This window comes from Patiria miniata, unplaced genomic scaffold, assembly GCF_015706575.1.
Source record: "Patiria miniata isolate m_02_andy unplaced genomic scaffold, ASM1570657v1 HiC_scaffold_22, whole genome shotgun sequence".
NCBI lineage: Eukaryota > Metazoa > Echinodermata > Asteroidea > Valvatida > Asterinidae > Patiria > Patiria miniata.
In genome coordinates this window covers 11,575,504-11,587,702 of record NW_024037061.1, presented here as the reverse complement: position 1 = coordinate 11,587,702, position 12,199 = coordinate 11,575,504, and the positions used below count along the sequence as shown (strand labels likewise).

Below are 12,199 nucleotides of genomic sequence, written 5' to 3'. Positions count from 1 at the left end.
CTATAGTGCAAAATCGTTAGAGTCGTTTTAGCCGATAAAGGCCGATCAATCTAGCTTTTGCAACACAAAAGTGTTTTGGGCCGCCGAGAAGTTGCTTTGGCTGGCACATAATTTATTTTGGCCGGCACATTATCACTTTTGGACGGCGCATACTCGTTTGTTTGCCCGCGCAAAGTCTTTTTGGCCGGCACGAACTCGTTTTAGCACGAACTCACATTAGCTTGCAAAAAACAACACTCATTTAGCAGGTTCAAACGTTTATTTTAGGGGGCCGATATAAACTCCTTCTGGCCTCATTATGAGCACGCACTCATCTTGGCCGACTCAAACAAACTGATTTAAGTTCACAGGAACAAACTCGTATTGGTTGGCACAAACTCGTGGCACGTACAAACTCGTTTTGGCAGACAGCCCCAGCCCCGGAAGTTCATTTTCGACAGGTTAGATTTACGGAATGGTGCCGGTGTCTCAATTATTACTTTGACAATGAAACAGTTTCTGTTGGTCGGGACATTTCTGTCGTATTGAGGGCAATTTCAGATTTCCTGGCATAGATTCCGACTGTAGCCAAGTACCCGGTGAAATCTGAAATCAGGCGGAGCAGCTTGTCGGATTTGAATGATAACAACGTCGGTGTGCATGTGATGTTCGCGCGGGATACTCTCGGTTTGACTGGTGGTTCAGGACAAATTTAGCCGGTACATTGAAGAGACCAAGACGGTGCCACTTATTTAGGGATATAAAATTAACGTGTGCTTGGGGAGGTTTGTCATAAACACTCTGTTTAAGAATGGCTGGAGTCTTGATGCTGATAATTTCCCGAGCCGAAGAATCCAATGGTGCATGGAAGTTAACAGCACGGGATAAATTTGCCAATGGTAACGTTTCCATGTAATAAACAAAACAGAGAAGACTTTATCTCCCCTGATATTTATAGCTGATATATACAGCTACGACCCTGGTATAGATCTTTGGCGTGGCAATTCGACAATAATTACAGGTATACACATCGCCATCAACATTGATTGGGTATGGCAAAGTCAATTTCGTTGGGCCGATAATGATCAGTCCCGCAGAAAAATAACATTCCAAACCAATATCTAAACTTTTCTGTGACAAGTTATCAGCTTAGTTAACTTAAACTAAAGCACGTACATTTTGCCAATGGATTATTGGTAATAAAATCTATGAAACAATTTGGTCCTTAGGTGTACATGTATTTTTTAATCATTTTGTTTACGATTTGTACCGGATATGTGTTAGACATGACCTTTTACGAACTAGGACGATGACCACACCCAAGTACATAATTTCAGCATGAAGTGGTTCGGCCCGTCGGCCGTCTCCTGAAACCTCAAAAAGGCTGAGTATGCACAACTGTTCCCAGCGGTTTGCATTTCAGAATAAATATTTGCAGAAAAATATGAATCATGTTTCCACACTGTTTCTGTTTCTTTATACTTGTCTTCCGTTTACCCCCAAAAGGGTGGACTAATACGTGGAAACCGAACAATACAAATCAAAAATATTCATATACAAGATGTAAAACTGAACAACCTATTTCCTGTTGGTTTCGTTTCTTGGATACCGCGTGCCAGTAAGAATTTGATGAATTTGGATCCAATGGAACTCTCGTAATAGAGCGTAACTCCAGTGTGCTATTTGTGTAACCGCATTGAAAACCGCTGTTGTTGCCTATTATTCAATGGACCGTGTTGTCCACTCGGCGCAAGCGCCACTCCGTGTTGACGTCAGAGCTCACTCCTTTAATAATGGTTGCACACAATACTTTAATCCCCAAATCCATTCTTTTTTCTGACCTTCGGGGAAAAAAGTTAAGTCTGCAACTTTCTGTTTCACTTTGACACTTTGCAAGGATTGTTGGGAATTTTTTTGCAGAAACAATCATCATACGAAGATACATATCTCAAAAAGAGAACTGAGATTCTCGCTAAGAAAACTTGATTGTATTCTCGACTTCTTTAACCCTAACCTTCCCAAATCCTCCAAAATCCTCTTTGTAAAATGGAGGATTATGCAGGAGGGAGGCTATAAGACAAAAGTGTGTGGCTGATTTTGGCAGATGCACTGTGTCAAGGTCTTAGGCCAGACTTTGTGTTGTTTATGCTCAGCCGTGCAAAACTTTAGGCCTATTATGCTTGAAATCCTCCGCCCTGCTCCAGGATGTCATTGACTCTGCCTCAACATATTGACAGTGATTGCTGGAGGATTTTGCAGGATTGAGGCAGTGGTCACCCCTCCAAGGACCACATTCAAGAAATAACCGAGGATTTTGCAGGATTGAGGCTGTATGTTATTTTTACATGGAGGCAGTTGGAGGATTTTGCAGGATTGAGGTTACATCCTACTTCTGAAAACAAATGACAATCTCAGAATAGAGACCTACACCTCTTTTCTTCTCAGAACAAAACCGTTCTCTTTGGGAGTAACTCATACAATTCACTTGGTGCAGACACAAGTTGTTTAGGCCTTCTTGAATTTTCAATTGAATTTCAAGTTGAGCAAAAAGTAGGGCGACACTCAAACCTGCACCTTCGACTTGAGTATTTAGAGAGAAAGCGAGTTGTTCGAGCGCAATCGTTTTGAAACGAGCCTTTTACGACCCCTTGAAATGCAAACCATCACCACACTACTTGAATTCGTTCGATGCTCTCGCACATGTTTGATATAATTTGTTATTCTGTGTCTAATTTCTGACATTGTAGTAGCGAAATGCTCTCGATTTCTTCACAAAAAATTAATTGGTTGGAATAAGATTTGAATAAGATAAAGATTTACTGTAGCACCAGGTGACAAATCTCTTTTGTGAGTTTGTGATGTTCTGAAAAGAACTGGGTGGGGGGGGGGGGGGGACGTTTCGGACTGTATGCTCTGCCCGTCGTCAGGAGACTGAAGGGATTCCAACAGTCATGGGCGTTATGTTATCGTAGCCCGGGAGGGACATCACACGTCGCAAATATCTTAATATCCTAAAAAAATGCTCGCGAAATATTTGAGATGGGGCAAATTGTATCACATTCTTTCTCCCATGCTTTGTTGCGTATTTATACCAAGCTATTTTTTTCAAGAAACTAGAGAGTCTTAAAGTTGTTTGAGTTCCACCCTTCATTTCGTTAACATGTGCATACGGGATAGTATAGTCGAGTACCGTAAGTTATGCGTAGTTTTGACGACACGACCATCGAAATAACATTTGCGACATCGCAAATATTTGCAAAGATGTTTGCGATAAATTTTCGAAAGATACTTGCGATGTGTGATGTCCATTCAAGGCCACCATATATAGTGGGTTGGAAACAGTGATTATTGTGAGACAATTATCATGTTGCGGCCATTTTGATTTTCTCATTCAAAGGAAAGGAAAGATAGTCTGGTTACTTTTTGCACACACAAAAAATCATTCAGTACTGTTATTGGATACGGTGAACATGACTGAAATGGTGGCAGTATGATAAAGGTCTATGGGGCATTGGGATGGGTTCTTTGGAGGTAGAATTCTATATCCATGATACAGATGTGACTCTTCCATTGGTTTGAAACTCCTTAACTTTTAGCCTATCAAAGGTGTTGGCTATACACAAAAAAAAAAAAACAGTGAAAGAAGGTATCCATTCCGCTTGAATTGTGAACATTTGAGTGAAGAAGAGATGCATGATTTTGGCAGAGATTTCTCAAGACGAAGCACGATAGAGAAAAGTAGAGGAATATTTTTCCAGTGAAATAAAGTGAATAGGCATCGAAGCGCTTGGAAAGTACGGTCGGCATATCGGGGGAACAAGAAGAGTCCGAGTTTTTTTTTTTTTTTTTTTTGGGGGGGGGGGGATTGTCTTGGCTTGAATAATCGTTTACACGTTAACTTTTTTCCCAAATAGTGAGATTTTAGGGCACATGCGATCTCCAAATAAGGCAAGGTCGATGGTTGATAGTAGGCGGGAATATGGATACATGTTGTTTGTAGCCTTTTTTAGTCACGATTACTAGCGACCATTGGATAAAGACGTAAGTTGCGTTAACTTCCGGTTCCAATGGTTCCAACGCTACTTAAGGGCAGTGTGCGTGGTTTAAACTTAACTGACGTCACACTAACGAACTGGATCCAAGCGCACGCATGTGGAAAGTACGGTCAGGGGGACAAAAAGAGTGCATGGCCGCTTGAACACAGTATCTATATTACAAAAAAAAGACCTAAAGAAGCTACAAAACGTTCCCTCAGTTGAATTTGTTGAAATACTTTTTAATCATCGTTACAGGTTTTCCCTAAATAGTGAGCACGGGGACGCATCATGCGATCTCCAAATAAGGTAAGGTCGATGGTTGATAACATAGGAGGGAGTATTAGATAATTCTTTGTAGGCCTCTCCCTTTTAGTCACGGTTGGGAAGTACCGTATAGATTTGCATTCCGTGCGCCCTGAGCTGGTCAATAGTGGTCAGATCATCAATGGGAGTTGGTCTTTTGTCAAGTTTTTGGAACCAGGCGATTGGGTGTATTGATCCATGGTGGCGCAGACAATGGTTTGACGTCACTGACTCTCGCTACGTCAAAGACATGACACAAACCTGTTGCGATTCGATGGTGGTTGACACAACACTGCACGTAGCCAAGCAGAATCGGAGTCTATAAAAGATCGCCAAGATGGGCTTCTTCCACCAAACTTCACCTGTTTGCAGCAGATGCAGAAACGAGAAGAAAGCTTTCCGAGCCGACCAACTCGAGTGCAGCTATCTTGATTAGAAAGATAATCCACCGCAACCAAATCACTTGTCAGAGTTTCGACTTGTCCGCTCCGATCGTCGCCAGCCACCACCATGCGCTCCCTGATGCTCGTGGGTGTTCTCTTCATTTTCCTCGGCGCCTGCCTGCCGTCTTCTCTGGCAGGTGTCCTCCCAGCCCCCGGACGTCGCAGTTCGCAGGTAAGCTCGTCTTAACTAACTTCCGAAAATGCCAAAAACACCGTAATATTTTTGCCTCCTTTCTTTTGATCCTTGGATCTGTATTCACTCCATATTTGTCTATCAAAGACGACTAATGTGTTTATTTATTTATTTTACTTTAATTCCAGAAATTTCAAGAACAGAGGAAGTCCATGCAAGAGGAAGCGGCGCGCGCCCTGAGCGGCAACAATGATGAGGTTCTCCACGGCAAGAACGTGGCAGAGTACATGATCAACGAATTGAAGAGGAAGACACCACATGGAGGTAAGGTTCTTGTGATGATGCTTAAGATGGCGACTCGGCTCACAAAATTCCAAAATCCCGAAAATCCTATCCATGTATGTTGAAGAGTTGTGTAAAATTAGCATTTATACTGCATGGCCCTTACTGCAGCACTGTGGAAGATTTTGCTTCACGAATTCTTGCCTTTATGAAAATATGATCTGTTCTGTCCTCTAAGATAAACCCCAAACACGTGGTTTTCTCTGTTCTCCTTTGAAGAGTCGATTTGCAATGGAGAGGACCTGTGTTTTGGGTCTCCCTCTCAGTTTGTTATCTGCAATGCTCTTATAACGAGGTTTGCAAATTATTGTCCAAAAAGACACAACATGTTTCTTAGTTTGTCAAGTCCTTGAATATGCATGCCAACAAATTTTTTATCGTTTGAGTGTGTATTTTGATTTCCCAGAGGGAGTGTCAGATCTCAAGACAAGTCTACAGAAAACTAGGGACGGTAGTGACAGTCGCAACTACTGGTTTTGCTACTTTTTCCCGCATTATTGCTGTGAGTATAACCTGGACTATACCTTATCGGTATATTGTCTATGCTCTATCTCATGATCAGTATACAGCCTATGCACTGTCTCATACTGAAATTATGAAGTATAAACCATTTGGATCGTCAACATCACATTGTCCATTTACGGTTAAAAGAATCTACACAATTCCCAATATCGATGTCAAATAACATGATGTTGCAGTTATGTATCAAACATTTCCGTCACAGCATTTTCCATGATAAAGGACGAACACAATTACCAGATAATCATTCAATACACGAGTATTATTTTTGACAAGATCTTTATATAAGGAGCAGTGCTAACATTTTGTTTTCCTTCTGTCTGCAGATGGGTGTGCGTCCCACGAGTTCGAGTGTTCGGACGGTACTTGCATTCCTGGCTACTGGGAGTGTGATCGTTGGAATGACTGCGGCGATGCCAGTGATGAAGTCAACTGTAAGTTTTCATCGCAAAATGATTGTTTCTTTAAAAAAAATTACACATAATGTTTTTTAACAGATGAAAATAAAAACGGAACTTGATTGTCATGCAACAGACTGCGTTATACATAAGGTTCTTTTAATTTAAATATTCATAACTTCTTTTTTTTTAAGTTGGTATATACATGTACTATGTGCTTTTTCAAAATTTCGATTTTCTTTTCCGAACGAAATTTAAAGGAATAGCCTATGTACAAATTAATTTGCTTGTTTGTTTTTGCAGGCCTTTATACAGTTATAAAAAGTGCATTTAAATGGCGCGCTCCAGTTCAGAAATTGCGCACACTATTATATTCAGAACGAATTAGGAGCGTTCCGCTCTTAAATTCAAAAGTTGAAATTATTATTGATTACTTTGTCATGGGCCGATTTTTTTTCCGTGCGATGTCTCATTGGAAAGCCCATAAGTGATGTAATGACAGGAAATTATCAATTCAATATTTAAATCTATTGTTCAAGGTGCCACACACAAAAATCACGTATGCGCCAACTTTAAAAAATATATACGGCAATTCTCATCAAAGCTTTAATTGCAACTTTTATTGACAGCTGTTTGATATTTCTCTATGTCCCATAGGTGTATGTGCAGATGATGAGTTTACCTGCGGCAACGGCCGTTGTATTCCAGGCTATTGGCAGTGTGATCATGACAACGATTGCTGGGACTACAGCGACGAAGAAGGATGTAAGTTTGAGTTTGTCTGTTTTCTTTTTTTTAATTCATGAAAAGTATGTAATAAAGGAATTATTAACTCCAAAGTTTTGGGGCTATAATCACGGCCGTCAAAAGTCATTAATTAATGCAAGTAAATTGCACTCGTTTGTCATTTCCTGTTGATTTTTTTGGAATATTCACCCTGACAAAAAAAAGTCATGTTGAAGATTTAATACTTGATACAGAACAAAATCTGACTTTTTAAAATTCGTTTTATTGTGGTTAAAGGTTTTGCTGAATCTACGACTAGCCAGCCAAACATCCCGGATTCCACCACTATGGCACCGGCAGCATGCGGCTGGGGACCGTGGAGCCAGTGGTCCGAGTGCAACACAGGTTGCGGAGCGGGACAGAGACAACGGACTAGGCAGTGTCTGTGCGCCGATGTCAACCTGTGCAGTGACGGGGAACCCACGGAGTATCAGATGTGTGAACTCGCTACCTGCATGCCCGAAGCAGGTATGGACACAAAACGAAATTCACTAAAACGGTGTTTCACTGAGGTTATAGAATTATTAAAAAAAAAAAGGTTTCCCAAATCTTTCTCTTCAACCGTAAAACAAACATAATTATATAAATTATATTAAGTGATCATAATTGCTACATTCACGATAATGTAGACTAACATTTTTTTTGCGTTAAATCTTGAAAAGTAATTTCTAGTTTTTGTATTCCCTAAAATGTGATGCGATCAAGCTAAATGAGTCGTTTGTCGGGAAGTCATTTGGAGATTCAGGCCAAAATAGGGCCACTTCATCACATCACTTCATCACATCTCTTGGTGTTCCGACTTCCATAGGTTTGAACTAAAGATGGTATCAGCATGGTTATCACATCAGTAATGCTGAGATTGTGCTCTTTTGAAATCTGTAAAAAAAAAGAAGACCGGGGTCGACAAACGACTCATTTAGCTTGATCGCATCACAAATTGTTAGATTTGAAATGAGCCATCGATAGAAACAAACTCTGCCTACATAGTAAGTCAAACATTAAATAGGTTCCAAATTCCAGTTTGGAGCGTCCTTTTGCGCGAAGATGACAGTGCAGTGTTGAAGGTCTCTTCTCAGATGTTCACAGTTTTCTCTTTATTCCGTATATAAGGTAATATATAGAACTCATATATTCATGTTCATTTTCCGTTGTTCACACCCTCAATTTTTTTTTCCTTTTCGACTTTGCAGACAATGGTTGTGGTTCCCGTCATTCTCAGGGAGCAGCCCAGCGTATCGTCGGGGGTAACGCTGCCGTGCGCGGTGCCTGGCCCTGGTACGCACAGCTCATCTTCCAGGGCAGGTTCTCCTGCGGTGGCACCCTTGTGAACAACAGGTTTATCGTCAGTGCGGCTCACTGCTTTGAAGGATCTAAGTAAGGACTTTTCACTTTCCTTTACTGACAAGCCCGAAAAGAATGTCGATATTATTACCTTGATTTACTCCATTTTCATGATTTTCGAGGAATGCCTACACAAATTTATCCTTATGCTCAAACCAGTGATGTAGTGCCTTGATGCTGGGCCTTGGCCTTAAGGCTGCCTTAAGGCTGGATTTTAGGGCCTTGGCCTTGGCCTCGAGGCTTGAGGGCAAAAGCCTTGGCCTTGGCCTTGGCCTTGAGGGTTCAGGGCCTTGCAATTTTGAGTCAAGGCTCTTCAAGGCTTATAGATTTTTGCATTTTCCAGATAAATCTGTTCTAAATTTTGCTGTTTCCATTTTAATCGTATTTCCATTGAGGAGGGAAGCACCCTATAGATTTGTGTGTTGGGCACACTTCCACTTTTGTAGCATCACATTTAGTTACCATTGAAGTAGATTTGCTGCAAAAATATTCCGTACACTTGTGGGGCTAATGAGATGATCACTTTAATTGCATATAACTATGGAATGGATCTGATTGGTTGTATAAGTCTCCCTGATAAGTGCTAAAGATTTGCATGTATCTGTTTGAGATAATGCTGATATTTCTGACCATGTTGGGCCAGCAAATAAAAATTTCCTAAATCAGTTTCTTGGATCCCCCTTTTGGTACACTTGGGAGAATTGTGTGTCACTATAGAAGTAAATCATTATTTTGTTTAGTTGAACCATATTGAAGACCTGAACTTATACTTTAATAGATACAGTGCAGTCATAAAACGGTGTAGGCCTATGCGAGCATGTTGATTGCAATTAAAGAAATGTTGTTCTTCGTAAAGAGCGATTCGTGATGATAAGGGCGGATCCAGGGTGGCCAAAAGGGGCCATGCCCCCCCCCCCAAAAAAAGAAACCATTTTTTTTATGTGACGTCGTAATAAAGGCAGGCAATGAGTACACCACCATCTTTTCCTCAAAAAACATCGGTTAAATTGGTGAGAAATTGCCTCAAATCGCACCACAGAGCATCTCGAATCAAAATTTTTTCGGGGCCCTTAAGCGGGCCCCGAAGCCCAAGCCGTAATTTTTTGACCCACTTTTTTGTGGGGGGGGGGACCAAAATTTCTTTCCCCCCCAAATTGTGTTCTGGATCCGCCCTTGCGTGATGATGTGTCACTCATGTGACTATAATTAGTTCTATATCAGTGGTCATTTCATAAAACAGGGCCTTGGCCTTGGCCTTGGCCTTGAGGGTTAAGCCTTGGCCTTGGCCTCGAGGCTTGAGGGTCAAAGCCTTGGCCTTGGCCTTGGCCTTGAGGGTCAAAGCCTTGGCCTTGGCCTTGGCCTTGAGGGTTAAAGCCTTTGCTCCAACACTGGCTCAAACAAACGTGAAATTTCGAATCCATCAATATTTTCTCTCAACAGTCGTATGAACCCATCCAACTGGCGGGTGATTCTCGGCAAATACCGCGAGAACGACGACAGCGGTGAGGAGCACGAGAGCGGGGTGTCAGAGGTCATCGTCCACGCCGGCTACGACAGTGACACTGTGGACAACGACCTGGCCATCTTGGTCCTGTCTCAGCCCCCTATCCAGCCTGAAGTGGGCAGCAACCCGGTCATCAACTCTGTGTGTGTGGACACCGCTGCCAGTGTGGACGAGTCGCTGGTGTGCTTCATCGCCGGTTTCGGTACCACAACTCGTAAGTGGCTTGTGAAAGAGTCCTATAAACATGCAGTTTAGCCCGTCTTTCGGAAATTGGTGAGCTTGAAGATAGTGAAGCATTATACCTATAAGAAAAGCTCAAAAAGGTTGTACTCCTGTCAACTTTCTCTGTGGTTTGACAATTTTTCTGACACAACTCCGTGATGTAAGTTGTTCCAAACCAAACGCAATCGAATACAACCGTTCGTGCCTTTCAGTGTTGTCTATACACACGTGGATTTTGCGGTAATTCCACAAATTTCAACCGTAAAACAGTTGTACATTATCTTTACATTTCAAAGTCCCCCAAACTAAATCAACTCCTCATTTTAATTGTCACCAAGCAAAACTGTTCGGTAAACATGTTGATTCCGGCATTCAATGATGATTTACAGTGTCATCTTCCTTTTTTTTGTCAATAGAGGGCGGCTCCGTCTCCTCCGTGCTCATGGAAGCTGAGGTTCCCATCGTTGACCGAAGCCGTTGCAACGGACCATCATCTTACAATGGCGAAGTGACTGAAAACATGCTGTGTGCTGGTTTCCTCGCTGGAGGAATCGATTCCTGCCAGGTGAGTCCGGATTCAGATACTCCTTAAGTTGTCGTCAAGTAGTTTTATTAGGTGATGCTGCTTCGCCTTTAAGTTTCCCGCTATTCTGAAAACACTACTTCATTTAAATTTTCCTTATTACTTAAAAAAAGGGGAAAAGAGTGACACATCTTTAAAGATTATCATAATTTAAAGAAGAAGAAGAAATATTATGAATCGACTGTTGACATGTCGTCTCAACCTGTGACGAAATCTTATCCGACGGGCAATTTTGTAGTGCAAAAACAAACTAAAACAAAACAAACCAACCCAAAAGTTGTACTCACCGAGAAAGCGTTCATTCGCAAGGCGAAGAGCACAAGAGATCGTAGAGCTCAGACTTCGTCCAATTAACAGAAATCTTGATGTCAGTATACCCGACCTGCATTCTTCACCCTGCAGAAGTAGAAAAAATACCTCAGTTTTGATTCAACTGTAAATATTTTATTCTTCCTCTCTATCTTTCCAATATTTAGGGTGATTCTGGCGGTCCTCTGGTCTGCAGTAGACCCAGCCGTGACGAGGTCACGGGAGCCGAGGTGGAGCGGTGGTACCTGACGGGTGTAACGAGCTGGGGCTACGGGTGCGCACAGCGCAACTACCCTGGTGTCTACACCAATGTAGCACGCTACGGACAGTGGATCGACAACGTCATCGCAACGCGTGGAGGAGCCAGCTCTCCATAAGATGAAGATTGGACTTCCTACACGGCCATTAAATTTGTTTAAAGGATTTATAATACTCGGGTGCCCGAGTCGGGTCGAAGCCTAGATCGTGCTAAATAGTTTGCATTTTGATACTAAAACAATGCAATACTATATAGTTCACATTATATTTTATATAAGCTCTTTATTTTTAATTATAAATATATTATAATAATATACAATGTTATCATTTTTTTTTAAATTGAAGGGATTTATTTTCTGAAGGCAGCTCTAAATTATTAAAATATTTGTGTAAGAAGTTACATTTAATTTTGCAACAAATATAATTTCCTGCTTGTCAAAGATCTAATTTTGCCATGCGAATATAAACGACTTGTGTGCGTATATTTGGGTGCTTATTTAATGTTTGAATGTCGATGCAGACAGTATTATTTCCTATGATTTTAATTTTATACAATTAACGATAACCCAAGCTTTATGCTGGCATAAGTTTGGTTAAATAATGTTGCTTTCTTATACATTATATCAGTACAGTATATCACAGAGCAGGTCTTTGTCCACGTGGGCTATGCGCTATTTAAGGTTTTCAGATATGTATTTTCGAAATTTTGTTGATGGTAATAAAAATCTATCAAAACTTCACACAATGACTACTTAATGTTTTAATGTCTTCCTGGTCCTATCCTGTAGTACAAAATTACGAAAAAGTACAAAAGAGTCGAACTTATAATAAACCGACAAGACAAAGTGCAACGGGGGATAAGCCTTGTGAAGGTAATTGTCACGGTAGGACATTCGATTCATTGACATTTTCTGGATGCAATTGAAAACATGGGGGATAATTTCAAAGTCCTCCGTCAAAGTAGGAGATATATCCTCCCTATCCCGCGGTGTTTTAGCCAGGGATCTCATCGTCTCAGTTTGCAATGAGTACTGTAATCCAC

At 41.2% G+C, this 12,199-nt stretch overlaps 1 protein-coding gene across 1 annotated transcript; it reads left to right on the top strand.

The window, feature by feature from the left end:
- Positions 1–4,600: 4,600 nt before the first annotated feature.
- On the top strand, positions 4,601–11,899 carry LOC119730392 (transmembrane protease serine 6-like). Its single transcript, XM_038203263.1, has 10 exons — positions 4,601–4,934; positions 5,084–5,219; positions 5,644–5,739; positions 6,083–6,190; positions 6,812–6,919; positions 7,178–7,408; positions 8,131–8,314; positions 9,722–9,999; positions 10,424–10,572; positions 11,067–11,899. Exons 1-10 carry the CDS (start codon positions 4,830–4,832, stop codon positions 11,274–11,276), a joined length of 1,605 nt encoding a protein of 534 aa, XP_038059191.1. The 5' UTR covers positions 4,601–4,829; the 3' UTR covers positions 11,277–11,899.
- Positions 11,900–12,199: the final 300 nt, after the last annotated feature.

What these genes read in the sequence shown, in the direction of transcription:
- LOC119730392 (XM_038203263.1), top strand. Translation starts at nt 4,830, where the DNA reads ATGCGCTCCCTGATGCTCGTGGGTGTTCTCTTCATTTTCCTCGGCGCC. An exon ending in GAGGAAGACACCACATGGAG is followed by an intron (nt 5,220 to 5,643) that starts GTAAGGTTCTTG and finishes TTGATTTCCCAG; the next exon opens with AGGGAGTGTCAGATCTCAAG. An exon ending in TACCTGCATGCCCGAAGCAG is followed by an intron (nt 7,409 to 8,130) that starts GTATGGACACAA and finishes TCGACTTTGCAG; the next exon opens with ACAATGGTTGTGGTTCCCGT.